The 27,376-nt window shown below is 37.7% G+C and overlaps 1 protein-coding gene across 10 annotated transcripts in view; it reads right to left on the bottom strand.

Annotated features, from left to right (window-relative positions):
* Window positions 1-27,376, bottom strand: part of LTBP1 (latent transforming growth factor beta binding protein 1) — a 215,364-nt gene that overhangs the window by 156,835 nt on the left and 31,153 nt on the right. For 9 of the 10 annotated variants that reach the window (XR_010883704.1, XM_067293254.1, XM_067293257.1 and 6 more), the window contains one exon: window positions 995-1,170. Coding sequence is in view for 9 of the 10 variants with exons in the window: in XM_067293254.1 (XP_067149355.1) it covers window positions 995-1,170 (176 nt within the window). In the remaining variant the exon portion in view is untranslated. Of the gene's footprint in view, window positions 1-994; window positions 1,171-2,580; window positions 2,591-27,376 lie in introns of those variants that run through there. The other variant, XM_067293259.1, reaches the window with a different exon arrangement.

Here is a 27,376-nt window from a genome sequence, read left to right on the forward strand (position 1 = left end):
TTAGCACTGAGAAAGTTAATCTAAAGGCCTCAGGCTGCCCACTGTTCTTCCCATTAGGGCTGAGATTCTAATTAACAGTCAATGCATTTACAGTTGTGGAAAAGAAAGCAGGGGTTACATTTAAATACAAGTGGACAGATCATAAGGATGTGCAACACAGAAATGCAAAGATACTCACACAAGGAAATCATTTTTGCAGATTTAGGAGAGCTTCTTCCTAAACCCTCAGCAGAACATATTTCTCTGTGCTATAGCAGAGGAAGTCTGTCAGGAGATTGTTAAGTACCTTAGTTTCCCATGTTAATCGGTCCATCATTTAACTGCAGGAACTTTTCTCCAAATCAAGCCAGCAGACACTCTGTAATACCTAACCCATAATTCATCAAGCTCTTCATCTTTTAAGCCAAAACTTGTCCTTGAGCTCCCCACACAATGCGGCATGAGCCAAGGCCACAAGCTGGGCACCTACACAATCATTTTTTTATAAAAACGAAGTAGAAACTTTCATGCAGCCTCCATACTGTGCAGAAGTTCGTAAACACATAATAAATTAAATACAGAGAAAAACAGTCACCAATGAGACCACGATCCTGGACTCCAGCTTTCCAAGAGTGTATCCATCACACTGAAGTACAGGGAGTTGTCATCTTAAGTTGACTACACTCTCAGTTATGCCTACTCTAACAAGTGTTCACAAAGCACCTTTTATCTGAAATAAAAACTATCATCTAGAAATAGCGTAAGGAGATTCCAACAGTGAATCAGGTTCCATTTTTTTCTTCATGCAGGAAATCTGTTTTGCCTCTCAACAGGATGTTGAATGTTGGAGCATTTGCTAATCTGAGAATTATCTTGCTTTTAATTATTTTGACTTCTATCTGTGTTGATGTGTCACTGGAATTCAGATGAACATAGGAAGTTTTCAAGATATTAAAGAGAGGGAGTTTGGAGGGATAGAGGCAGAGGAAAGTATGTTTTTTGCAGTTATACTCACATTGAAAAGGTGATACAAGATGATCCTGGCCCAGTCTCAGTGGTAATGAGCCCTCAGTGGATTGTTCTCCTGAAATCACTTTTTTTACCGGATAATATTTGGGTTTGATCACATATTCCTGTGTTTGGCCATGATGAAGATTCATCATCAGTGTCTGAGATGAAAGGGGCATCATCCTGTTTTAGGAAAAAACAGAAGAGAAAGAATGATGTAAGAATTAATAAATTAGATTGGAAAACAATTGCTAAAAAAAATAAAGATATATTCATCTGTACTCCTAGACCTCAGAATAGTTTGTGAAACTTAGTAGCTTCAAACTAAGCATCCAATTTTTTTCATACATTTGGCATTCCCATTGTTGTGTCAGCTCAAGGGGCATCTGAGAAAGCTAGAAACACTATGGGGATTATATCACTTTCCTTCTGATTGAAGTATCCTTATCATGGACAGTTCAGAAAACAGGGAGGGATGGGGAAAAAAATCTCCTCAAAATTATGAGCTGGAGCTCAGACTTGTTAGCACACAGAGCTTTCCAGTCTTGTCAGAGAAGCAGGAGTGTGTCTAAACCTCTCTGTTTCCTACAACTGACATTTTACACCAGGTATGGAAAATAGGACCTATGCCCAACCGACTTTCCCTCTGTTTGCTGAACCCTGTTCCTTCCCAACCATACTCCTCTGACTGTAGTGCAGAACACTGCTACTCTTTCCTTTTTTCAGTGCTTTTTTCCCCCTCTCATCAGAAGATCTGTCTCTGTTTCTCAGCTGCATTACATGCTGTCCATCTTTTCTTTGTCTGCACTACTGAAGATCTCTGACAAATGTCCCACAACCACACAGCTTTCTTTCGCAGCAAAACTGTTTCCTCCTCCTGTCACACAAGATTATTTCTTCAAGTTCACTGACTCTCTCACCCACAGTCCCAGCTCCTTATTTGCACTATTAGATTACTCCCTAAAACCTCAGCTTCTCACTGCACAAGACCATGCCAGCTTCCAAAGGAAACCTCCCCCCGCTTCCCATCCAAAGCATGGTTATATACCCTGCTTTGTATCTATAACATTAGCAGTAGGAGCCAATTCTTTACTGACAGTCAAATTGGCCTTCCCCAAGGTTGAGAGACACACTGACACACCCCACAGCGCTACCCAACAATAAACAGAGGAGAAAAATCACGTAGCTGCTAGCCACATGAAATGAAAATGCAAGTTATTTGGGGGCCCTGGGCTGCAGCATCCCACTGCCTAGCTGTAATTGCAAGTCTTCAAGAAATTACAGCTAGTATGGATCACACTATAAGGATATGTGTTCCTCAAGAAAACAGTATCAATTACTAATCTAATAGTAGTAGCTGTTGGGACTACATTGTCCTTTGCCCACAGAAGGCATAAAGAGCGGGGAGCTTTGAGCCTCTCCCACTTTCTTCTCAGCTGAGGATCTGTAACAAGTTAGGTCTGTTAAAGTAGAAATAAGGGTAGATCACAGTATTTACAACAGCCATCCTCAAAGAGCCACAGATCTATAGGGTAGATAACTGTTCTTTTCTGAGTACAAGTGGTGAGCCCTATATCATAGGTGACTGCCTACCAGCATTTCCCCAGAGCAGTGGGCCTGAAGAATTTCAGTTGAGCTGAGCAGAACAATGATTTTAGTATTGTCCTCCTACATTTGGAGTCTGGCCCAGCCCCTAACTCCAAAGCAAAGCCTGATTCTTTAGTCCTGTTATCTGAGGATGCTTAGTAATTGCCGCAGCCAGGGCATCTGTGGTTAGAGCAGACAATAGTGTTTTGTCCTACACAGACTCTCTTGTTAACTTGGATCTGTTGGAGAAAAGTACATTCATGAGTACAGAAATTCTATGACCCTTACACACAACAGAAAAATAGCTCCTCAAACTATCTCCCAAGCCAAAATTTTCTAATATAGTGCTTACATAGCCTCATTGTATTTGGTTAAAGTTCTTTCCCTCAGATTAAGAGAGGATACTATACTTTCAGTGTTGTGTTTAGGCTTCCTACATACCAGATCAAAGCCTCACCTCATATTACCTGCAATTGCAATCTATATCCTAACTAACCTCAATGCAAATAACTACCGTGCCTCAAGGTCTGCCTGACAAAATTTTGGCAAAAAATCATTGTGCTGGCTTTCAATTAACAGAACAGCAAGCAGTCAGTCCAGTACACTCATATATTTGGATATTATAACTTTCCTTGCTTCCTTTTAAGAAATATTTCTGTCTTGCACAAGATTTCTAAGGTGTTAAGACTCCTTTCAAAGGCTCACCAAATTACTTCATAAACCCATCTACGCCAGTTACCTTGTTTTCGGATTTTTACAAGTATCACTTCTTCCTTTGTAAGAAGCTCTTCAGACATTCCCGCTGTCTCAAACTGAGACAAAAACAGATCAAGATAAATCCAAAAAGCCAAAACTTTTGAGAGAATGAGGTATAGAATCCTTTATAAAATTGCACCAAAAAAAAAAAGTCAACTATCACATCAGCAGTCCTTTCTTATCCCTCCTTAATACAGCTGCCATATCACCTATTTGTTAACTTTCCTTGTCAGGGCCCCTCTGCTCTGCGTACATACAGTTATAAAAGAGATAGAGCTTGTTCTGCATTATTGATATGTGGAACAGTTTGCTAACTCCCTTTTTTTCCCCCTGAAACTATCTACTCAGGGTATCTGTTTTTATCAGGACTGAATATGTCTACACATCTCCATCAGACATCATTCTTCCTTGGCTCTTGGTGTTTTGGCATTTGCAGTATTTTAAGATTGGAAACTCTACTAAGAAGAATAATTCTCATTACTGTCATATCAGCATGGCACAGCATACTCATATCTATTTGGTTATAATAACTTTCCTTTAGATTTTTATGAAAATCTGCATATAATTCTTTTACTCTTAAAAAATGGAGAATTACAGCTCTTCTTAGTCTGTAGGATGACTATTATACGCCATGATCATCAATTTCTTAGTAGAACATATACTTCTGATGATATTGGATGTTGAGGGAAATTTGTTTAACCAGGTACTAGAGATTTGCTTCAGAAACAAAGTATTGAGGGGTCTGGGTAATAAAGAAGCAGTAAAGTCACAAAATTTGATTTAGAAATGCTGTTGACACCGTCTCACATGACATTCAGATCACCCAAGTTAGGTTCATATAGCCCTTATTTCCCTATCATCAGCTAAGTAGAAAACTACCTGGAAACTATATTATGAGAGTAGGTGGCTGGAAGGGTGGGTTAAGTAAGAATTCGCGGATGTCCATGTGGGGTTGAGCATTCAAATATGGTGCTGTGTGATCAGTCTGGCTGTTTAGGTTTGATTGCAGAAGGGGCATTTTGAAGCAGGTTTGTCAGCTGGTGCTGTTCAGTATTTTTTTAATAGTGACTTGGCTAAAAGAATAGTGTGGACAGATATTATATAAGGAGAGGCTTCAGGGAAGTTGGAGGTCAGGCTCACAATTCAAAACAGTCTGATAAAAAGTATCACCAAAAAAACTTCAATCTGAGATAAAGCTGAAGACACTGTCTTCAGTACTGTTTACATAACAGAGTAAATTTCTTTGAAGAATCACTACAATCCTTCCCTCATTTACTGGTTTCTCTAAAAAACTGGTTTGAAGACATTCATTTCTGCACCTGTACATAAGAGGACCTACGCTGAATTCTCGCCCTCCACCTGAAAGTGATATGTAAGCAGGCCATGATAACAGAAGTCCATATTACAGCAATCTGTTAAACATGACTAGTTTAACAGCGTTATCTTCTTTGGTCAGATACAGGCAGATATTGTCCTTTAAATGCCATTTTGCTTTCCGTTAAGGCTATAACAAGTTGTAAAGCATATTTTTTTATATTGCCACATATCCAGTCACACTATAGTCCAACCCTGTCAACCTTCAATAGAGCTCATCATAATATTAAAACACATACACACACACACACACACACACACACACACAGAGCAAAGCATGTACTAAAGACAGAAGTGCCATAGATGGGAGGCTGAAAGTTTTAGCACCAAAATCTAAAAAGTTTGCCTAATTCTTCCTTCTTAGGTATCCTATTTTTCTTGCTTAATTTAGCTAGTATTCAAGTAAGGCAATATAACAGTAAGCTTTGTTTTACAAGAAAGAGTGGTTTAACTTGGTAATACACGAGCAAGATGTAATCTTTACTCTACAAACTCCAGTTCTTTAACGGAAATATCTTCACCTGAAGCGTGAGCTGGTACTCTTACTAGTTTCAATAGGGAGTGAAGTCACCTGCCCTTGTATCACAAAGGTGTATGTTTGCTCCACAAAACTTGCAAGGCAGAAGATGAAGCCAGGCTTGCAAAGTGAAGAGTTTTCTAGACCCCCTTTCTTGCACGTCTTTCCCTCATTTTTCATCTTCTTGGTGTATAACTACCAGTGATCTTGAGCTTGGGTGTGAGTAAAAGTACTCCAAGTGATTAAAAGCAGCCCAGTATCACTTTACTGCTAGTGTGGATGTAAGCTAACTGGCAGGTTTTTGCCAGTCATCAGATGAGCTCGACTAGTCTTGCTCATGAGAGATCAATTCCAGTAGAAGCTGATATGATCAAATATCAAAAGATTTAGGAAATCCATCTGTTCTGACTGTTCTTTTGATATTCAAATTCTCTTCAATGTAACCTAGTTCTTAAAGATGTTAGGTTATAATCAAAATGGCATGGCATAGCATAACCACTAGACTGTCTCTTCTACTAGAATCAAGGATACTGCTCTTCAACAACATCCTGCTCCTAGGAGCACATAGCTCTGGTATCTGTGGCTTGAGTACAAATGCTACAAAGGACCCATGTTTTTTCTTCCTGGACTAGCACAAAAGGGACCTGCTGCAGGACTTGAGAAGCGATGGTCCTTGGCAAGGCTAATATGGCTAGCACTGAACAAGATATAGGTAAGATATGAGTTCATGTGGGCCCAGTGCTACAATAAGGGCTTTATTTCTTCCTTATGTAGGTCCCTGCAAAAGAAAGCTGCTGAACTGTCCCTTTTAATTGACCTCATAAGACAGAGGAGAGCCTTTGCTGCCTCAGAGAGAAGGCAAATAATATATCAACACTGAAAAAGATTAATACACTTTGAATATAAGGTGCCACAAGGAAACATTTCAGGCTTAGGCTGGTAACAAGCATCACACCAGTGCTTGTTACATCTCTGGAAGAGATCTCAGCAGCTCTACTAAGGTGCATCTCTGACCCTCTGAAAAGCACGGTGGCTGGTGCTATCACTGTTGGTGCCAGGTTGCTAAACAACCCTCCTCCCAGCCTGGGAGCACAAATGCCTCTTCCCCTGCCAGCAGGGGAGCCTCTGCCAGTCCTGGAGCCCCGCCTGAGCCCCTCGCGGGGGATGGAGATGCCATGTCCACAGTTGCATCATCCACGCCAGAGGCCCCAAGGCTAAGCAAAAGCCAAGCCTGTCATTACGCTTATATTGGTTTAACTGTCCCAGGGCAAACAGTTCAGGCAGAGTTTAAATTCTCTGTTTAGAGCACACTGGGGTAGCAATGTTAGGCACTTTTTTTTTGGTGCTGAATGGACTGTTTTCACCTGTTCCCATGGTCGGAATAAGTAGGGTGACATAAAAGAGTAAGCAGGGTGACAGTAGGATTTTTTCACAACACTAGTCAAAGTTCAAGGCTGCTAGAATAGCTGGTCCTATCTTGCTATCACAGCCACCAAGAGACTATTAAGAGAAGGTCACAGGCACTCAGACTAGGCTTTTATAACTTAGAACACAGGAATGAAGCGTGCACTTACCAACCCATGGACATTACTCTTGTTATTAAGAGACAAATAGCTCTTATCTATTAATAACAACCATGACCACAACTGAATGTATTTTATTGCTTCTGAACTTTAGCATGTTGCTTATCCATCTATTACCGTGCATCTGAACAGTACACAATTCAGTGGAGCCCCTGGGCATTATTTGAACGCAAAATATTAAAGTACTGCTAATGTTCCCGGTAACAGAGGTTAAAAACATGCAATTATTAATTCTAACATTTTAATTTTCCACGAAACTGCCAAGACTTAATAAGATTTTTGCATTACATAGGCTCATGTCTCTAATTTATGTGGTAGATTGTAATTAGATTGTCCAAACTGACATTAATTTCAATAAACTTGATGAAAACTTTCCATAGCTGAAGTGCACACTAGGCAGACAAGCAGATGCCTAATTGGTTTTTCAACAAACAAACAGTACTACAACTACTAATAAGGTTATAAGAGCACTTCAAAGGGAGAACAAACATCTGTATTATTTGCTAACCTTTGTGCAGAAGAAAGTTCTCTTGTTTGATAAAAGCAGACCAAGAATGCTATGTATCAGAGTAACTCTGGCAAGCAGAAATGAGAGCAGCAACATTTGGCATGAAAAGCACTGTCTAGACTAAATAAGCCGAGCCTGACTCAGGATGCTTTCTTCATTTTATTTACTGTAAGTCTGATGCTTCCATCGTTGGCTCCTAGCTAGCAATACTTACAGAAATCTAATTTGCTAGCACAGTCTTTTTATGCAAACCTAGAAAATAACTCCTGCTCCTTCTCTACCGCCCCTTAAATTCAGAATGAACAGGCAAAAGGAGAAGAAAACTTAGCCTTTTCTAAAATTATGAGATAATAAAGAAAATATGCAGGACTGTTTAAAAGGCATGAAAATAAAACTAAAACTCCCTCCCACTCCCATAAGTTATTAAAATTCAATTGCTAGTTCTGCCTGACCTTTGCCACTGTTTCCTCCTTAAAAAAACATCAAGAAGCAATTTAAGATACACAAAAAGTTTAACTTCCCAGCTGATGAACACATGGGATTTCTTCAAAGCCCTTTACATTATCATTCTCAACATTAATCAAGAACGGCCTGTTTCACAATGTCCTACCAGTCACAAGAGTTGTAACAGAGGAAGCATTCAAACTGTTCTTCTCTCACCATTGTAAGAATTCTGCATAAAACTGATTTTATGTATACAAATATGCATGTTAATGTATAATTAAAATCTCGTCCCTGAAATACAGCATAAGCATTGCACAACTGATACAGAGACCTGCCTACCCTAGTGTAACTAGAGTTGCATTAGTATTATCATTAGAAAATGCTTTATATAATTAGCTTCATATAATTCTATAATATAAATTATTACATCATATAATACATAATATATATAATGTGTGTGTGCATATGTGTATGTGTGTGCATATATATGTGCATATATAAAATTTATATAATATAAAGATACCTTAGCTTTATATATTTGCAATTATGCTTTTTCCAGGCTAAAATCTGGAAAGACCATGGATTGGTTATGATTAATTTGTTTTCAAACAATGCTTTTAAGTCATTTATTTTTACTTTTTTTAAACGCTTTAATTAAAAGGTTAAGATGTTATTTAGTCCATATACAAGATCATATTTGATGTAGAGGAAAAGATATTATGAATTTTAATAAAGATATTTAAGTTACATGAAAATGAAAAGCTGTAAACATGGAATCACAACTGTTTTAGAATGAAGTTCCCCACTATAAAACATTAACTTCTATCCCTAACTACCAATTTTGCAAGCTAGATCCAACTTAAGTAAATATAATTTCAATGATAACATCCTTGTTGAAGACACTTTCAGGGATTATCTACACTTAAGCATCTCCTAACAAAGCTAGACCTGTAGCTGTATTTGCAAACTCACCTGTGTTGCAATTTATACCAGATTAGAATCCTTTTGCCAGCATAAACTGGTTTAACAGCTGGACTAAAGCTCTACGAACTACTGTTTTTAAACTAAGCCCAACTACGACTCCATTGATTGATTTTATCTTCTGCATGTAACATAATAAATTGAAATTTGGTGGATTGTGAACATTCTTCCAGGTTTCTGAAGAGTGGAGAGTACTTATTTTTCCTAGAGTCATGAGCAATGGTTCATTTCTTAGATCTCAAAAGGAGAAAAAGGTCTTAAGGCAAAAGAAATGTATCTGTTGGCTGATTATTCAGATATGAAATAAAAACACATATGCACATTCATATAGTCCAATGGAAATAGCAGTTGTTGCAAACCAGTTGTCCAACAGCAGACAAGCATCTCATACAATAAGAGCATTCAAGGATTCAGTTTGGAGAACAATGCTTCTGAAAAGGCATTAAATTATATAAATGGTAATTACATCAGTGAGAAAAAGGAAAGCTTGTCTGCTAAATACTTTCATCAGGATGAGCGCAAAAGCTTGCCTTTTCTCCCCCTTCCAAAGTGCCATCAAGATACAACTCACGCAAATCTACAAAATCTTCATAGAGCATTAGGTCTTAACAATTTTCAATATAAAGCAACAGCTAATGAAATAGTATGCCTGAACTCCAATATCAAACAACTACACACAAGAAAGTCATGAGTACGTAGTCTCAGTGCAATAGCAATTTGCAAATTCCTCTCTTCCCCATGCAGCAAAACAGACAACTAGGAGTTACAAATGATTCATTACTTTATGCACATCGTCACCAATATTTAACCAACAAAACTCTTCATGTTTCCAAATTAATTAATTAGACATCTGAATTATTTTACACAGGTTCTCAGTTATATATACATATTGCATATATATGAATATATATACACACATTTATCATGCTAGGCATCTCTTAACAGCAAAGTTCAAGGAGGAAGAAAAATATCTAGGTGTTTTGTTGACTTGTTCATCGGTTTGAGTTTTTTTCTTTGACACTATGTTTGATAATACCACATTCATGCGAGATATTTTGTCAGTGCCTTTTGGAAATCATGGAAATTATTCATTAATAATTCAGTTTTTAAAAGTCTTGCTGCCAGTGTGACAGATATTTGCATTAAAAATCTGACCTTCAGGCACATTATGTTACAATAATGATTCAAGATGAAATCTGCCAGTTAATGGCAACCTAACTTCATGATAAAGACCACTGAGAGTTTCTTTGCTGGAAGTTCAATACAAAATCTTTAGTAAAACGAATGTATGATTTCTGTTCCCTGTTCCACATTACATTTTCCACGAAAAATTTGCTTTTGTTTTCATAGTGCTAGTGGCATTTTACTGAATATTACACTGATACAGTGTGTGTGAAAAAAAAATTACTCTGATAAAGACACCAGTGATGATCTCTAATCTATCCACCTGTGAGACATATAATTGGTGTTAGGAAAGTCTGCTGAAATGGCAATTAAAAATAGAAACATGAACTCTACTGGTAGATGCTACATGAAAAAGGCAATCAGCACAGCTGTTGCCAAGGAAAACCATGCATCACTAATCTACTCAAATTCTTGAGTATGTTAAACAAAACAGCAGACAAAGGACCCAGTTGGTTGACATAATTTATCTGAAACTCCAAAAGGCTTTGAAGAATTATCTTACAAGAGGCTATTAAAAATGCCTAGATTGTAAAACAGCATCACAAGTTTAAAATGAGCAATAAGATGGAACACAGAACAGAAACACATTTTTTTCTTGGATACAAGTTAATTATGGGATGCCCTTTTGGTGTCTATCAGCACATATGTGGTTTGGTAATGCCCCACTTGAGTTAAATAAGTAATTAACTTAGAAGTATATAAAACTGTATTACAGTAATTCAGAAACCCCCAAATCTAATTTAAGTCTTCAAGACTAGCAAGCATATACCTCTGCAAGAAGAGTTTCTTCTGAGAATACACTTTGGGCTTGTCTGAATTTAGCAGAAATCTGTTATTTAGAAATGTAGTAACTACATAAAAGTAAATACGCTGGTAAAGAACCTAAAAACTTGGTCTACCCTTGAGATTCTAACAGTGTAAATCATGACTGTGAAAAAAAAAAAATACAATGAGCAAGTAACTACACCAACAAGTTTTTGGTGTAGATACAGACAGGTTAGCAAAAATGTTGTTTTGTCACTACAGCTCATTATCTTTAGGAAACTGTTTTAAGAGTGTGAGCTTGCTGGCCTAAGTATAGCACCTCAGAAGAGGTCAGAAAAATGGAATACGTCCTAGGTTTATAACCTGTTCATAAATTAGACATACATACAAGTAGGAAAACACACAAAAGACAAGACCATTCATAATGGCTAGATGGGAAGAGCAAAGAACCGAGTTAGGTGCATGGACTGCAGGTGAAATTGAGCACTGATTAGCAAGACAATGCACAGCCCAGGCAATCCGAGCTTGTCACACACATTGCTGATGTCTAATTTAACCGCAACCAACCAACCAAGAGACTCTAGCATCAAGGTACGGAGCCTGGTGAGAATTTCCCATGTGCAACACTGGATTAAAACATGAAAGTCCAAGCACTATTGTTTGCAAAGAGCAGAGGGAAAATAAAAAGGAAGGATTTTAAAGGCACAGATGCCAATAAAGCTAAAACAGAGTTCAAGCAGTAACCAGGCAGGGGAAACCTAGATTTTGACCATTTGGTTTCTAAAGAAAATCCTTTAGAGAATGTATGATAGAAACATAGAAAGTAACTCTTAATTCAAAATATATGCAATAAATTCAAGACTAAAAAGGAAATACTTTTTCCACATACTGCAGAATCTGTTCATGGAAATAACTATCTCAAGATATTACGAACTGTGTTTGCTTCTGAGGATGCAAATGGATGATGAGAACACCTAGAATTCTGTTACAAGATGATCACAGAAAAAACAGAAATTCCTATGCTTAAGGATATGCGTTTCTACATAATAAACATAAACAAGCCTTAATTTTCTCCTTGTAAGGATGTACCAACAAATGTTCAAGTCAGAGCAGTTTATCCCTCTGTAATACACACTGGTTTCATATGTAAGCAACTACTAGCAATTGTATGACATTCACTTTCCCCAACTACTATATACAAAACTGACATGCTTATTATATGAGAATAAAGGATGTCTTGATGTGTTTGAATGGGGGGGATGTTATTGTTGAACAATCATCTTAACTGTATTTAATGAAGGCTTTCAAAACTGATTTGACAAAAAAAGCATAAAAAATAAATGCATAGTATTTTGTGACAGAAATTGGAATTAGAAAATTTCAAGATTAAATCCAGACTCCAACTTTAGTACATGTGTATTTCAGCAGAGGCTCTTTTTGGTATAATACGACAACATAAACCATTGCGCCAAAGGTCCCCAGCTATTTAAGACAGTCACCTCCTTAAATATTCTTTTTTGCATGCATCTCACTCCACTACCGAAAATATTCTAAAACAAAGACTAGACAAAAGCAACCTTTGTACAACTCCACTGAGAAAGAAGATGCAAGAAGATCTGATGGACTGTACTGCCTTGAGGAGGCATTCCCAGAGCTGGGGACTGTTCTTCCTGAAGTACACCATAGAAATTAGCAGACCTGAAGGTGGAGAGTCAGGCTGAAAAAAGCAAACCAAAAACTTTATCCTAGTTCTCAAGTGTTGCAATAACATGTTCTCGGACACAGCTGGGAAGACAAAGTTGTTGAGTTGTAGCCCTGACGGTATAACGATAAAAGAGATGAAAAGCTTTGGAGATAGAAGTAATATTTTTATTAGTCCAAGAAGAATACCTAACATCTACGCTTTCAAAAGTACAACTACTACTGAACAACCCATATGGTCTATTTTTTCACACCACAAAACTGAGTAATAGATAAGAATTTTCTTTTGTTTAAATTCCTCACAAAGCTGGAATGTTTCTGTTTGCAGGCAGAACCCGGGGAAGGGGGACAACAGCAAACAGTTGTACATTCTGCATGTCTAACTTTGGGGGCCAGAGGTTTCCAAAGCCTTGTGACATATATCTACAAATACTTTGAGCATAAAATCACACAAATACACTTCCTAAGCAATTAAGCTAGAACACTTGTGAAGAATCAAAGGACAAAAAACTCCAAAAGTTATTAATGAACTTTAGTTACTTCTTGAAATTCAGCCATATAACTTTTGGTTCATTAAAAGAGCATGCATACAGTGTGATATAACTATGCTCTCATTATCATGGATTTTCAGATGAGTAACATTTGGGGAAATTGTGCATTCGAACCTAAATGGTACTATATCTTAAAAAGATAAATGAGAGTTAACTCTTATCCTGTTTTTGTTGGTACAAGGCCCTGACTTAAAAGATCTCTTTAACAGAGTTAAAGAACTCTGCTAAAGCTAACAGAACTAATAAAGCATTTATTCAGGGTCATGACCTGCGAAATTCCTCTGCAGAAAGAGCCTTGACAAAAAACTTTGACAACAGATTAACAAAAATGACCATGCTTCATTTATACTTCCATAAAAGATACTGCTACAAATAATTAAAACCCTCCAAAACATTATTATCAGCTTGTTTAATGGAGAACAGATACAGCCCATTTTACCTACATAACTAATCCCTTTAAGGCTTAACAGGAGCAACACTTTTTGAGTATCTTTATTGGCTTAGAGTCCCAGAATTGGAGAGGCTCAATATACACTTTGTAACTTCCGACATTAAAGGAAGAAAAAATAAGTTCAATACCTTTTGGAAAAGGCCAACATTAACTCTCAACACGTATGGACCACTAAAACAATTACTACAACAAATAAACCTAAAACCACCTACAGTCAAAGAACCTAAATCTAAAAAACAGGCTGTCATTTCTCAGCTATTTGCTTAACGTAATACTACCACAAAAATTGGTTGCTTAAAAACTGACAGTTAAAAAAATCTTTCAGAAAGCAAACCCACATTATATAACATTTCTGAGACAGTTTCATGATTTTAAGCAAAAATTACAGTGCTAAAGATGACTACAGATTTCAACTGATTAGTGACTCAATGTTCCACTGCTAATGAGTTCAACAAATGCTATAATTAACATTATAATGGTGCATTGTCATTATTCCTAAAATAACTAGGTAGAAGGTAAACTTCTCTAGTGCACTGAAGTCAGTGATGGAAACTAAACTGTTTCAAATCTCAATTTTACTGTTAATTATCTTATACTAAGACATAGAGCTTACTCTAGAGATACGGAAGTTATCATAAACAGGTTAGAATAGTCTTGCATTTTTTCCTCATCTCTATTTCTGTATCTGCAAAACAATAATCTACATCACAATTTAATAGGATACTGCAAAGTATTCAACAGTGAAAGATTTTCAGAATATGCGGTGCTCTATATAAATACAAAAGAATACTGAAAGGTTAAGCTGGTTTTAGTACAATATGTCACCTACACACTCACTAGCATGAAATTCTGACTTTGCTGAAGTCAACAGCAGAACTCTCCTTTATTTCATTGCTGGCCATTATTTCATCTCAGGACTTTTGCTACTTGTCAAACACAGCTTTGTACCTTTGGCCTTAAAGCCTGTAGATACTACATTCAGCTCCTTTTACCCTGCCTTTGAATGCCAGAGTAGAGGTTCCCATGGTTCCAAGTTCTAGTTCCTGAAACCCACATTCATCACCCTGGAAAGCAAGAAATGCAAACAAACTTAAAAGAACACTGTATCCCTGACTTCAGCCCATGATCAACACAGGGATAAAGTACGTGAAAGGGATCTAATTCCTTATTACAAAAATAGGTCCAACTGCAGTTCAATTCAGCTTGGAGGAAAGCAGCTATGAAGAATTTCTGACATACGCCTGAACCAACAATGTCTGGAAGAACTTGGATCTGCTACTCTAAACCACTTTGCCTACTAAAAAAAAAGAAAAAGAGTACTGTGACCAAAAGCCCAGACTGCATTCCAGAGGTCTAGGAATAGCTTGTTTTCCTATTTGCAGTAGGTAAATTTAAAGTCTATGAGGCATTCCTCTGTTTTTTAAGGATGTCTCCAATTTCTCCTCAAAAATTCACTTTGCTTCTCTTTTTCTCTATTTAAAAAATTTGCTTTCCCTAGGACTACAAGCTTTGTTATAGCAAATATTTTTCAGAGTGAATTTTGAAAAAACATGCAGTCATCTTTCTGATCCTGTCATGGCCCTTGGTTTTGGTTTACAGGCCTTATTTCTTCATATTTTCTAAGAAGCTGAAGTTTGTCATTTCCAGATTCGTGTAATACAAAGGCACAACAGTAAAACACACTTCACAGTATATCTTTTTTTCTGTTGCATGAGGGATTTCTTTTAAATGTAAGCTGAATACTGTCATTCCAACAAGTCTAAATTACAAAAGGAGAGGTTATAAGGTGTTTGAAATTACATCCTTAGAGCTCAATTTAGAAGCTTCTCTTCATATTCTTTTGATTTACATGCTTCATTACAGAAATGTCTGCTAGAGTTCTCTTTCTCTTCCTTGTTAATGACTTCAAAGAAATACATGCTTGAACTCCTAAATATATTAAACTAATTTAAATTATCTTAAAACACTCAATGACTGCTCAGCAAACCAGAAAAAGCAGACTGTGCTTCAGGAAATAACCTGCTATCTAGTTAGTGAACTGCACACAAACAACTTAAAAATAAACATATCTAATGATAGAGTATCATCAATACATGTAATTTGAGTTTGCTAGAGACTGTTAAAGCACTACAGTTACCTAGGAGCATGAAACAAACAAACAAAAAAACCCCCTAAAAATCCAGTACTTTTTTTTTTTTAAAGGTTATTGTTACACTAGGCGCATTATTTATGCTCTTATATTTGTGGGGGCAGGGAAGAAGTAAACATTTATGCACCTTCCACAGTGACACAATTCAGATGTGCAATCCAAATCTGTAATCTGAACATCTTATGTTATTGTTTTAATTAGTGGCTGATGAATCTGGGTTTGTTAGCTTAATGAAAAGTAAAATGTAAATACAGCATTTCCCTGTATAGCTGATGAGTTCTCTTACAGAATCCTTGAAAATTAAAAATAGATTTCAAACTGTTGATGCTTTAAGTTAAAAAAAAAAAAAATTATACACAGATCTGAAAAGCTACCCTTAATGTAGCTATCTTTTCAACTGTAAATGAAGACAATTTTAATCTGTTTCTTAGAATGCTGTCTTAATTATAAACCAAATCAAAACCCTTATTTTCAAATCAAATGATTCATACTGATAACTTACTGTCAAAAACAATGCCAATCTTGTAAACAATCTCTTTTATATTGGTTAATATAGGATGAATCACAAAACAGAACAATCAAGCTTATGCACATGCTAAAACATATACATTTTGCAAACATAAAAACTACTCTGGAAAAACCATTTTTGAGATAACTGATATGGCAGGATTATAAGCAAAATAACTCAGGACAACCTTAGGACAACTCCAATAAAAGCCTGATACTCAAAGAATTTTCATACTTCACACACCAATGTGTCTTAAACAATCAAGAAATCATATTTCCAAGATGTTTAAGGATGAATAATAATAATTAAAAGAGCTTTAACTTTTCATCATCAGAGGGAACAAAAACATTTCATCCCAGCAGCTGCAGGTCTATAATTATCTCCTGTCTGCATCCCTGGTTTTTGACAACTGAGAATCACTTATTCTGTGGTCCCAGCTGGTCTCTGAATTACCCACCTTCAGCAGCACTGCCTAACTTGTTCCACTGAGCTTTGGGAAACTGGCATTCCTGCCAAATAGACCTTTTTGCAGCTTGTGTTTAGCCCCCCATCCGAGCAGCCTGTAGAAACTCTGCAGTCTGTGGTTGTACATGAAGCAAATCAATCTTTGCCTTAGTAAAGCAGCAAAGGTTTCAAGAAGTTGCAGACACAGGGATACAGCTGTGAAACTGGCAACACTAGACATTTCCAGGTGACTTGGCTATCTTGAATCATGATGATGCTGATCACATTTGTCCCATTTCAAGCACTGAAACACTACTGCAGTTACCTAGTATTTCTTGACACTTCTTGAGTCCCTTGGCAGGACTCACTGCTCTGTGCCATTTTTTAGGAACTCCAGCCACAAATGCTGTGGGTAGCTGCCCTTACGCACGGTGCAATAATGAACAGGAGTAGCTGTTTGGAACGCCTGAGCTTCTGTGGTCACTTAACATATTTCTTCTGAATACAAGACAAAAAATAAAGCAGTCACTGGTCAGCTCCTCTTCTTTATATGCTACTTTGGACTTAGCTTGTTGAAATTCCTCCGTCTTCTCGCTAGATCCACATTTCACATGATCACATACAACATAAGCAGTGATGAGTAAACACTGTAAACTCCCCTATGTTCACCCATAGACAAAAGGTTTGAGTGATGAAGGCCTTGCTTCTGCCCTGTTTTGGGTAACCAGAGGATACAAAAGTCCTACAATCTCTCCCTGGTACTTGTTGGTCAGCCAGCATTCTCTCTAGAGACAGGTTCCCGTTCTTTTGGGGGAAACGGTTGAATTGTCCATAGGTACTTTCTAAATATGCAGCCTGCCTTCCAAGGGAGGGAGGTAAAGCTGGATTGCTATAACAGTCAACTTTTTATTTTAGCCAGCAAATCCCCCCCCCATGAAACAGGGCAGCCTTAGCTCATGTCATGTATATGTGTGTAGGTATACATATACATATATATACATACACACACACACATATATATATCAACATCATATATACACAATACTTCAAACATGGCACTATGGAGAAACCTGAAGGTCAACCTCAAAAAATGCTAGAAAGTATACTCCTTTCCCCCTGCTTTTGCCACTGAGCATGGGCATGAAAACACTGCTCTCCCAGAGACAAGCACAGATGAAAGACACTAAGTGTGGAGAGAAGTCTCTATTTTATCCCATGCCTCTGACTGCAGGCAACATTATGTTCACATTATAGCCACTACTTCCTCTTTTTTTTTTCCTCATGGTGGGAGCCTAATCTTTGTCTCATCGTGTGAGAGATCCCATCAGCTGAATCCTTGAAGTGAAGCACGATACTGGTAGGTCTGGCTTTCTCAGCTTGCAACTCCCACAGCTGTGCCCAAAGGGCATTAACACTTGGAAGAAGCAGAAGAGATGGAAAGAGAGATGACAGGTTTTCCTTCTTTCTTTCTCCTTCTCTCTGCTTCATTTTTCCTAGAAGGCACAGGCTAATATTTTCATCATATCTAGTTTGTAACACTCAAGATAGTCATCATGGGCCTTTACAACCAAGGAATATGAAAACACACAGAGACTTCACGTCTGGTTTATGCATGGAATTCTTAAAAAAAAAAAAATTTTTTTTTTTTAAGATTATGAAGCTGTGAAGGAGGTTCAATACTTCCTCTTTTCTTTCCTCATTTGTGTCTTTGAAAGAAGAAGTCCTGAGAACGGTGCTGAATGCCACAGTATACACAAGTCCACATGCACCAGGTTTCCCTGTGTGTTCTGCTCTGCTAAAGCTGTGGTCACTCTACCATGAGGCTATCTGGTGAGCCAAAGGCTTCCTTTGCCCTATTTGCTGGGGGGATTGCCTCGGAATGCCCACCATTACTCAATGCAGAGATCTTTGCTTGCTGTGGCAGGAGACAGGAAAGAGCAAATGTGCAGAAACTAACAGACTTCCTTGTCAAACCTCCCATGGCGCATCTTCACTAACACAGTTTTTCCTAGTGCGATGATGATCCCACATGCCTGATGATTTCTTTCCCAATACACTAGGCACACAGCTCACTCAGGAACCTGGGCCTGCAATTTTGTCAGTCAGCCACATCAGCCTGGCTGCCAGACTGCACTGTGTTTGGAACCAAGGGCCTGCAGGATGTCTGTATTTGTATGGGCAGCTGATACGGCTTTACACAACAGTACAGCAAGCACCACAAGGACTCTGCTTATACTTCTGAATGAATTCTGAGATTACATCAAAAATCTCAGTTGTCACTCACTGCGAGAGACTGTCACTCACTTGGGGGGGGAGGGGCTGGAGGAGTTACATACCATGAGTATTACATGCAGAGATGGCTCATCTGAGCACCCCTGCTCAGGAGGATGACAGGTGACTGTACCAACACTATTAGCAGATGATGATCCTCTACTGGCAATCTTAAACTTCACAACTGAGCGAATGGGGGGACACAAGGTTGGAAAACAAAACAAAACCAAAACACATGCGAGGGAGGCACAGGATTCCTACATTACAGTCCTAGGATGGTCCTGAGCAGTACTGACTAGCAGGTCTTATAATGCTTCCAGCCTGCTGCTTATTAGCTTATAAAGAGCTTTTCCTCATGAACAGATTTCTGCATTCTGCTAAGGAAAGAGGCTTGTTTTCATAGTTAAAACAATCTAGTTACACCAAAATACCACCTCCTCCACATACTTGTTCTGAAAGAGCAGCTTTTTTACAGTTCAGCTTAACTCTTGATGCAACAAAAACGCAGTTAACACTATGTTAGCTGAGAACAAATATTCCAAGTGTCTTCACTGATAAAACTGAAGACAAAAATCCACAAGTCTCTGAAAAAAATTACTCAGTTTCAGAAACATTGGGCACCCAGTAATTTTCCACTAAAATTAAAATGAATCAGCTGAATGTTGAGCACATTTGGACTTCTAAAAAGTGCCTTTAAAAATATTTTTGCATTTTTTTGTTCTATAGCTTACTGTATATAAGGATCCGCAGAATATTACAAGTGTTTAGTATGAATGCATTAATTGTTAAATAATGTATAATGATCAAATAGAAAAATATTTTAAAACAACATACAAAAGGTTAAAATTCAGGTCGAGCCTTCAGCTGTAACTATTTTTCCTGCCTACTGATCATTTGATTTCTTAACTGTGGCTTCTATGAACACTAATATTTTTGTATGAAACAAACCAATCTGCATGCAAACTCTGATGATTTTTTTTTAATTTCAGCTTGTTTGGTAAACCAATTTAAAAAAAAAAAAAGACAATAAATATACTGTGCAACAATTACAACAGATTTAACCTCTACAGAGGACGATTTTTTTTGGTAACATAGGAGGGATGGATGGAAGAGAAGCAGGAAGGAACAGAAAAGCCAAGAGCTGACACTTGAACTTTATCATGCAGGCACACTTTATTTCTTCAATTCTATGTAACAAGTTCTGGCAGAATTAAAATGGTATTTTTGGGAGAACACCACTGAAATACATAGCTTAATCCAAAACTAATCATTTACCTGAGTTACGTAACCATGGTCAAAACCAGCTATGACTCCCCATAACCTCCTGCATGCATTTACAAGTACAGCTGAAAAAAAAAAGTTCTGAAAGCTTGTACTAAACATGCAAAAGGCTTTAAAAGGAAGTATTTAGTAGCAAGCACTGTCATGTTAAGAAGAAAAAGGTTTTAACAACTTGTGTATTGCATGTTCAATACAGGCAGAAAAGTTTGGCAAATATTGTCAACTACTATAGCTGCATCATATTTTGTGTACCAGCAGGACGTTTAATCAGAACATAAATTACTACTGACAGGAGTCATTGGTATTTTAGAACTTTATGAATATTATCAAGAGAAGCAAATTTAGCAATGCCACACCAAGAGTTGCAAATTGTCAAGCACCTTGACAACTACTATGTACAGAGCCTTATAATCTACCCCTCTCAGCATCAAAAAGGAACTGGACTTTGAGCTGTACTTGCGGTAAGAGAAACATTTAACAGGCATTCCCAAAGAATTCTGCATTTACAACACCGCAGCCACCAAAGACTGAATAGAAAGAAATTTGCGGCAACCACTAGCTTTTATTGTCTCTTTGGTTTCATTCTTTTAGGATGGAGAAATCCACCCTTCCCCCCTTTTTTTTTCTTTATTAAGAGAAAGTAACAGAGCATTCAAGTATTTTTTAAATGCCACGATCTAAGTAAAATGGCAATGTGTAATTTTCTGTCTTATAGATGCACTGTCTACAGTGTAAGCTAACAAACTAAAAACTATGCCTACTAAGCTTTGTATATCTAAGCCCAGGTACACAAATCTTGTAGAATTCCAAACATGTTTTGTAACATTTACTGAGAAGAAGCTTTCAGCTTAAGAGACTCAAGCCGAAACTTGGCACACTTGGTCCTGTTTCAAGAAGGAAACTTTCTTTTGCCAAACTAGAAAAGGAGTGGTTTTTAACATTTCCAGTTTGGAAGCAGAAAAGAGATTCTTTTTATGATCAAATAACTTAACAAAAGAACACCCAAACAAAAAACCAACTGCTTCATGTTTTAAAACTCTGGCATACCTTAATGAGGATAAATCATTTTGCTTAAAGACAACTAAATTAATTGAAAATGTGGAGTGCACACGAAGCATGACATTTTAAGGAAGGGAGCCTAGCCAATGAAAGCAAAGAGTGCTCATTTTAAAATGAGAATCATCAGCTGGTTTCCGTGGCTACTTTTTAAACAATTGTAAGCTCCGTAGTTTCTTAGAACAACCTTGTTTACTATGAACAACATTAAAAAGGCTGTTCTAAGGAAAAGCTACTTGGAAGCATTTACAAACCAGAACAACAATTAGCAGTGGCTGCTGTTTTAAACTTTTTAAAACAACAAATATGTACTGCACTACCTGCTGTTTGTTTGCATTTTAATATTTACCTTTTTCAGAACATTATTACTATTATTACAGTGTAACCCTTAGATGACCCCACCAGGATTCAAACCTTACCATGTGAAACACTTCAAAAATACATAGCAAGACAGAATCTATACCACAAGGCTCATACAGGTCAAATACACACAGCAAGAAGCAGGAATGAAAAAATAGGAGCTCCAAGAGAGAGGGAAAGACTTCCCAAAGCCAAACAGCAGATGAACAAAAATCTAGCTGCCAGACCTCTCCCCGGGTCATTTTTACAAGTAATTTGTTTCATTTTCAGCTATGACAAAGCAATACAAGTAAATATCAGTTAAGTACATAACAGCTACAGCATGTCATCCTCGTATGAATAAAACGTGTATAATACAGAAAAGGCAGCTGCAGTTCATGTTACAGGGAAGGATTAACACACATCAACATCCTGGTAGTAGCTCTGCCCTGTGCAGAGCAACCTAGGTGTCATGAAAATCTGGGTCTCAGATAGCTTGTACCTACCTGACCATACCTTATCTCACCCTTGGATAGAGTTACCCCTCTCACTACAGAAGCTATATAATAATTACACAGTTACCCAGTTTCCCTTCATATTCTACAAGAGAATCCAGTAGGCTGAAAATTAACCCCTGCGACATCTCCAAAAGGAGCTTTGCCATAAAACTTGTACACATTGGAGGAAGAACAGCATTTGTAACAGTAGACCCAGTTCTTTCCTCGCACTTGGGTGAAGAACTCCATATGCAGCCACAAGTAAGAACTATTAAGAGCGCTTTAGTTCCACAGCACTCCAGGTGGCAAATGGCAATGTCCATCCAAAACAGTTTTCCAAATAAGTGATAGTAAGTGCCTGAAGGTAAAATGGTAGCAAGACTATGAAAAGTGTGTATGCCCCCTTCTCTATGACATTGATCAGCCTAAGCAGCAGGAAGGAAAACTTGTTCCCCAACAAAACGACAACCCAGCTATAGAAAGAGAAAGCTAAAAAGAGCATTTGTCTCTCCCTTCTCCAACAGGAACCTGAAAAAGGGGTGAAATATCATCTTTCCAAAACAGACTATCTATTACAGGAAGTGCTGACAGACAGACTACTCTGGATTCAGCCCCAAATGATCTCCTTACGGGAACACTGAACACAATTAATATTTCCCCTCTTTGCTGTTTTAATAATAGCAGAATTTGGCAATGAATGGGAGTAAAGAATTTATACACCTCTTTTTCCTTCTGCAATTCATTCTCTTCAGTCTTTATCGCCTGAATTCCCATTAGAAATGTAGTGAGTGTACAGCTGTGGGTTTCATCTCTTTATAATCTCACTTCCAGAAGCAGATCAAAAGACAACCCAGTTTTGGAATTCACTGGATTCCTAAATAGTCCATGCCAAAAAATAGATAGATAGATAGATAGACAGACAGACAGATATAGCCCTCTAGGGTGTAGCAGAAGGGAAATACTTCAGGATGCAAAACATACCCTGCAGTGAAAAGCCTTTGCAATAGTGAAAAAAGGAGGTGGTTGGCTTCTTGTTAAGAATCTGCATATGTGCAACAGCTGGAATTCCCAAACAGACATTATATAACAACACAAAAGCTGTTCAGAACAGTAAGGAGGCACAGCTGGGATTGTGGTGACCAGCAGTTGTCCTCCACTTTAGAGCTTCAAGGTTCTGGTGCAGGAAGCAAGAGAGACACCAGAGTTATTGCAGTGATAAAGGATCAACCAAAAGATTAAAAAAAAAAAAAAGAAAAAAGAAAACCGCACACAGCAATTATTAATCAATTTGATAGCGGCATCAATTCTACAACCATCCACTTCACCATGCAGAATCCAGAACAGAATCCATATCAGAAGTCATTAAGATCAGAGCATTTATCAATTGTACAAGGTTTACATCTGATTGATACATGTTCCAGAAGCATATAAAGGCTTTAAAAACACTGAAATGGTCTAGGGAAAGAGCACTCTCAGTGCAAAACCCATACAGAGAAAAGTAAGCAATCCTACCTTTGTTCTTCCACAAGCAGCGACACTCAAAAAGTACTTGAAGCTAAAGGGATTCGAGACTCCGATACTGCTGTCCAGAGGTATTGGCTGAAGCAGCAAATGAGAGCACATTTGTCTCATCTCTAAAACTTAGAATTTTTTGCCTAACAGTAAGCAAAAACAAGGAGCCAGAGAGGTGGACAATTTTCATTGCATGGCTCAGAAAATGGTATAAATACAGGGGACTTTGGATTTATCAGAAACTGGAATGGAGAAAGCTTTACAAAGGAGATAGACTTCATTTAAAGCTTAACGGAACCAGCTTGATGGCACTTATGAAGATCCTAGGAGAATTTTTACACTGAAGACTGGGAAATAAAGCATACAGCTCTGAATGATGCAGCCACACTTTGAGTGAAGTCAGTGTTCTCGAGCAAGGAATGAAGCTGAAGCTGGACAGGTAACAGTGAGGAACATCCAGAACAAACAGAATGCTTTTTGAATAAGGGTAGAGAAGGAAATCAAACCAGAGAGGTACACATGCTTCTACATGAAACATTAAAAGTCCAAGAAATAGAATGGAGAAACTAAAATGTCCAGCTTTCATAAGCATATTAGGAACTTGGGAAAGGAAGGCAATGGTAGGGGGAGGAAGGAAGAGAGGAAACAGTGAAATATTCTAGATACGAAAAAGATAGGATAGACTATCTGGTGGAGGAGTGATGCTACTTCTCAAAGATTAGTGTCTCAAATTAGATCAGCAAACTAATCATATTAACCGCTAACACAGAATCTCCATGGACTATAATTTCCATCTGAAGTACAGGAAACACAGCATTAAGACCATAAGACCCACCACCTAACATGGTGACAGCTACTATTTACACTGAAGCTACACGGACAATAAATGATAGTAATAGGAAATTTCCATTACCCCCAAGCAGGAGCACAACAGTAAAACTAAATTTTTACATGCAGTTAGCAGCATTTTCACAGATCAGCTAGCCAGTGAACTCAGAAGAGGAGAACATAATTTTGGTTTGGCCTAACCTGTGTATAAGATCCAGTTCAAATACTACTACTGAAGAGATGCCGCAACAGTGAGCACAACATGCTTAGGGTTAACATCCTTGAAGGGGGAACAAAAGTCAAAAGATTCCCTAAAGCAGTTCACAGTTTCAAAAAAGAATAAACATAAAAGGGAAGCTAGTTTAAAAAAAAAAAAAGTTAATGAGTGGAAAGCCTGCCCAAAACTCTGTAGACCCAATAAGCAACCCAAATATTAAAGGAGCAGACACAGAAGATAAGACCAAAGAAGAAAATCTCAATTAATTCTTCCCATCCATGTTCATCAAGAAAGAACTTAGAAAGATTTCTAGGCCAGACCCTTTCTTTAAGGGGAACTTGCAGCATCTGTTTCATATTGAAGAACAGAAAAAAAGTCACAGAACAAAGAGACAGTCAACACTAAGAAGCCATTAGACCAGATAATTTTCATCTAGAAGTTCTACAGGTTGAGCAATATTCTATCTGCATACTATGTAGTACTCTGGGTACAAGAGAAACCAATATAGAAAGATACAGTAATTTTCATCCACCCTGTAAAAAGGGGCATTGAACAGGTTTTACTTGCCTTACCATTGATGGGGGATACGTTTTTGTTACCATTTGTTACAGTCCACACACACACAGACTGGAGAGGTGCTCTGGGAATCAGTGAGCTCTTGGAGACTGATGCAAATCTTTGACTCAAGCTGTCTTGCCTCTAGTTGTCATGAAAGTTGTCTGTACTGGCCTCCTAACCCCGCTGAGTCATGACTGAACAACAGAGGAGGGGAAAGACATTCGATGGATCCTTCTGCCACACTACAGATGAGATAAGTGCAGTAAACTTAACATGACATAATTAAATAACAATCCATCTTAGTATGCTTAACTATTAAGTTGGGGGCGTTAAGAAGATGCAAGACTGCTGACCTTTCTTTATTATAGCGTACAAGAGAGTAAGAGAGAATGACAGGGGTGTTAATTGTTTTAATCTAAAACTTTTAAAAAACTTTGAGCAGCAAAGCAAGAACTCTAACTCACTATGAGGGAAATTCAGTAAAGAATTAACCTGGCTAACAGGTAAAGATTTGTTCTGGAGGACAGCAGAGGATCTGACTTGTCAAGTAATGGCTGAGCAGAACTGCACTGTAGGAGAGATGATGGGCCCTGCATGCCTTTGGTTCAAACATACATCGGGCTGCTATTCATCGGATGTCAGGTGATTTTTGCTAGGCAAGAAGTCTGAGCACAGAAGGGTATAAACAGCTACCCACAACAGAAAGTACCAATGGACAAGCACTCAAGCATTTCCCCCTCTACACATCCTCAGTTTTAGCTAGGCACATTTCTGTTGTTTTACTGCCCCCAAGCCTGACTCCACATATTAGCAGAGCAGGCTGTGTTTGAGAGGAGAATTATACCAGACAAGCAGTTTTTGTTCACACTAAGAAGCCACCACCAACAACAAAAAAAACCCCACACACATTCAGTTATTTTTCCTTCTCAGATATTAGTTGCAGAAACATAAGTCACGTGTTAGGAAAACATCATGTTAAAAGAGAGCGTTCCTTCCCCTCCTCCAGCTTGAGACTTTCTGCTCTGCAACAAAATTTGAACAGGAAGATCCTATAAAGAAAATTATTTGGAGTTGCCTATGACTGCAACTAATTTGTTTTTAATTTATTTTGTGTATTAGTAATCTTTCTACTGAAGCCATAAGAGAATACAACAGAGCTCACATGTACTGACTTGTGTCCATCTGCCATTTGAGGAACAGAGGGTTCACTTCAGCATTCAATACAATTATTCACAATGAACAAAATAGATGATTCAAAAAATGTGCTGCCAATAAGTGACATATTCCAGTGAATTCAAACCACTCTTTTCAAAATTCTGGCATTCTACAGTATGAAAAGAAACCCTAAGTAGAAGGCAAAGCAAAGCTTGCCACCTACTGCCCAATGGCATAATAGTAAGAACTAGTATTGTCTTTCTTTTTAGTAGATTTTTTTACTTTTGAAACTCATTCCCCTGAAACAGCACATACAAAATTGCGTCTTTGTCAAAAAAAAAAAAAAGTTAAGACACTGCATAGAATATCCAAAACTGTTATTTTTCTTTAAACTGATTTTAATCTGATAAAAACCCTGACAAGTCAGAAGCATTATTTATGATAGCATCCAAACTGATAACAAATTCCTTTTAATATGATCCAGTGATTTTATGGGCTCTAACATTTTTTCCTGAGCTGGATGATGTTGAATAGTAAGTTTTCTGTATAAAGAGCACTTTAAAAAAATCAAAAAATTATTAAAATAGATATCAAGCCTATCAGAACAGATTTTTTTTTCTGGACACACTGCTGAAGCAGGTATTTTTAAAACTATAGATTACACTAGTAACAAAACAGAGCTATAATGAAGGCAGATTTATTGCTGGTATTTCCTTTGGCCTGATAGTTCCATGTCTCAACAGAAGAAACGATGCCTTTTGTTTTCATGCACAGAGAATATATCTTCAATAATTACTACGATTTGGTGAGCTATTAGTCTGTAGTCATTCTCTTACAACACCACATGTGAAGAGTCCTTTCCAAATAACAGTAGGTCCTTTGCTTAGTGTATGAAGTTGCTTAACTCCTTAAAGTCAAATAGTCAGGACTCAGCTGTGTGCTTCTGAGCACACTAGAAGACATGTTCACATACAATACTATGGACCTTAGAGGCATCAAATTAGCCAACAGTCCATCTTCTAGTCCTCCAGCACCTCTCTGTCTCTCCTTTAAGGCCCTATGATCTGCTAAGGGAAAATTTGTTAGAGAGGTTGACAAGGATTTGCTGCAGAGTCTTCCAACAGAATACTGGCTGGTAATAAAGCCTCAGTCAACAGTTGAACAATACCTG

This window comes from Apteryx mantelli, chromosome 3, assembly GCF_036417845.1.
Source record: "Apteryx mantelli isolate bAptMan1 chromosome 3, bAptMan1.hap1, whole genome shotgun sequence".
Taxonomy (NCBI): Eukaryota; Metazoa; Chordata; class Aves; order Apterygiformes; family Apterygidae; genus Apteryx; species Apteryx mantelli.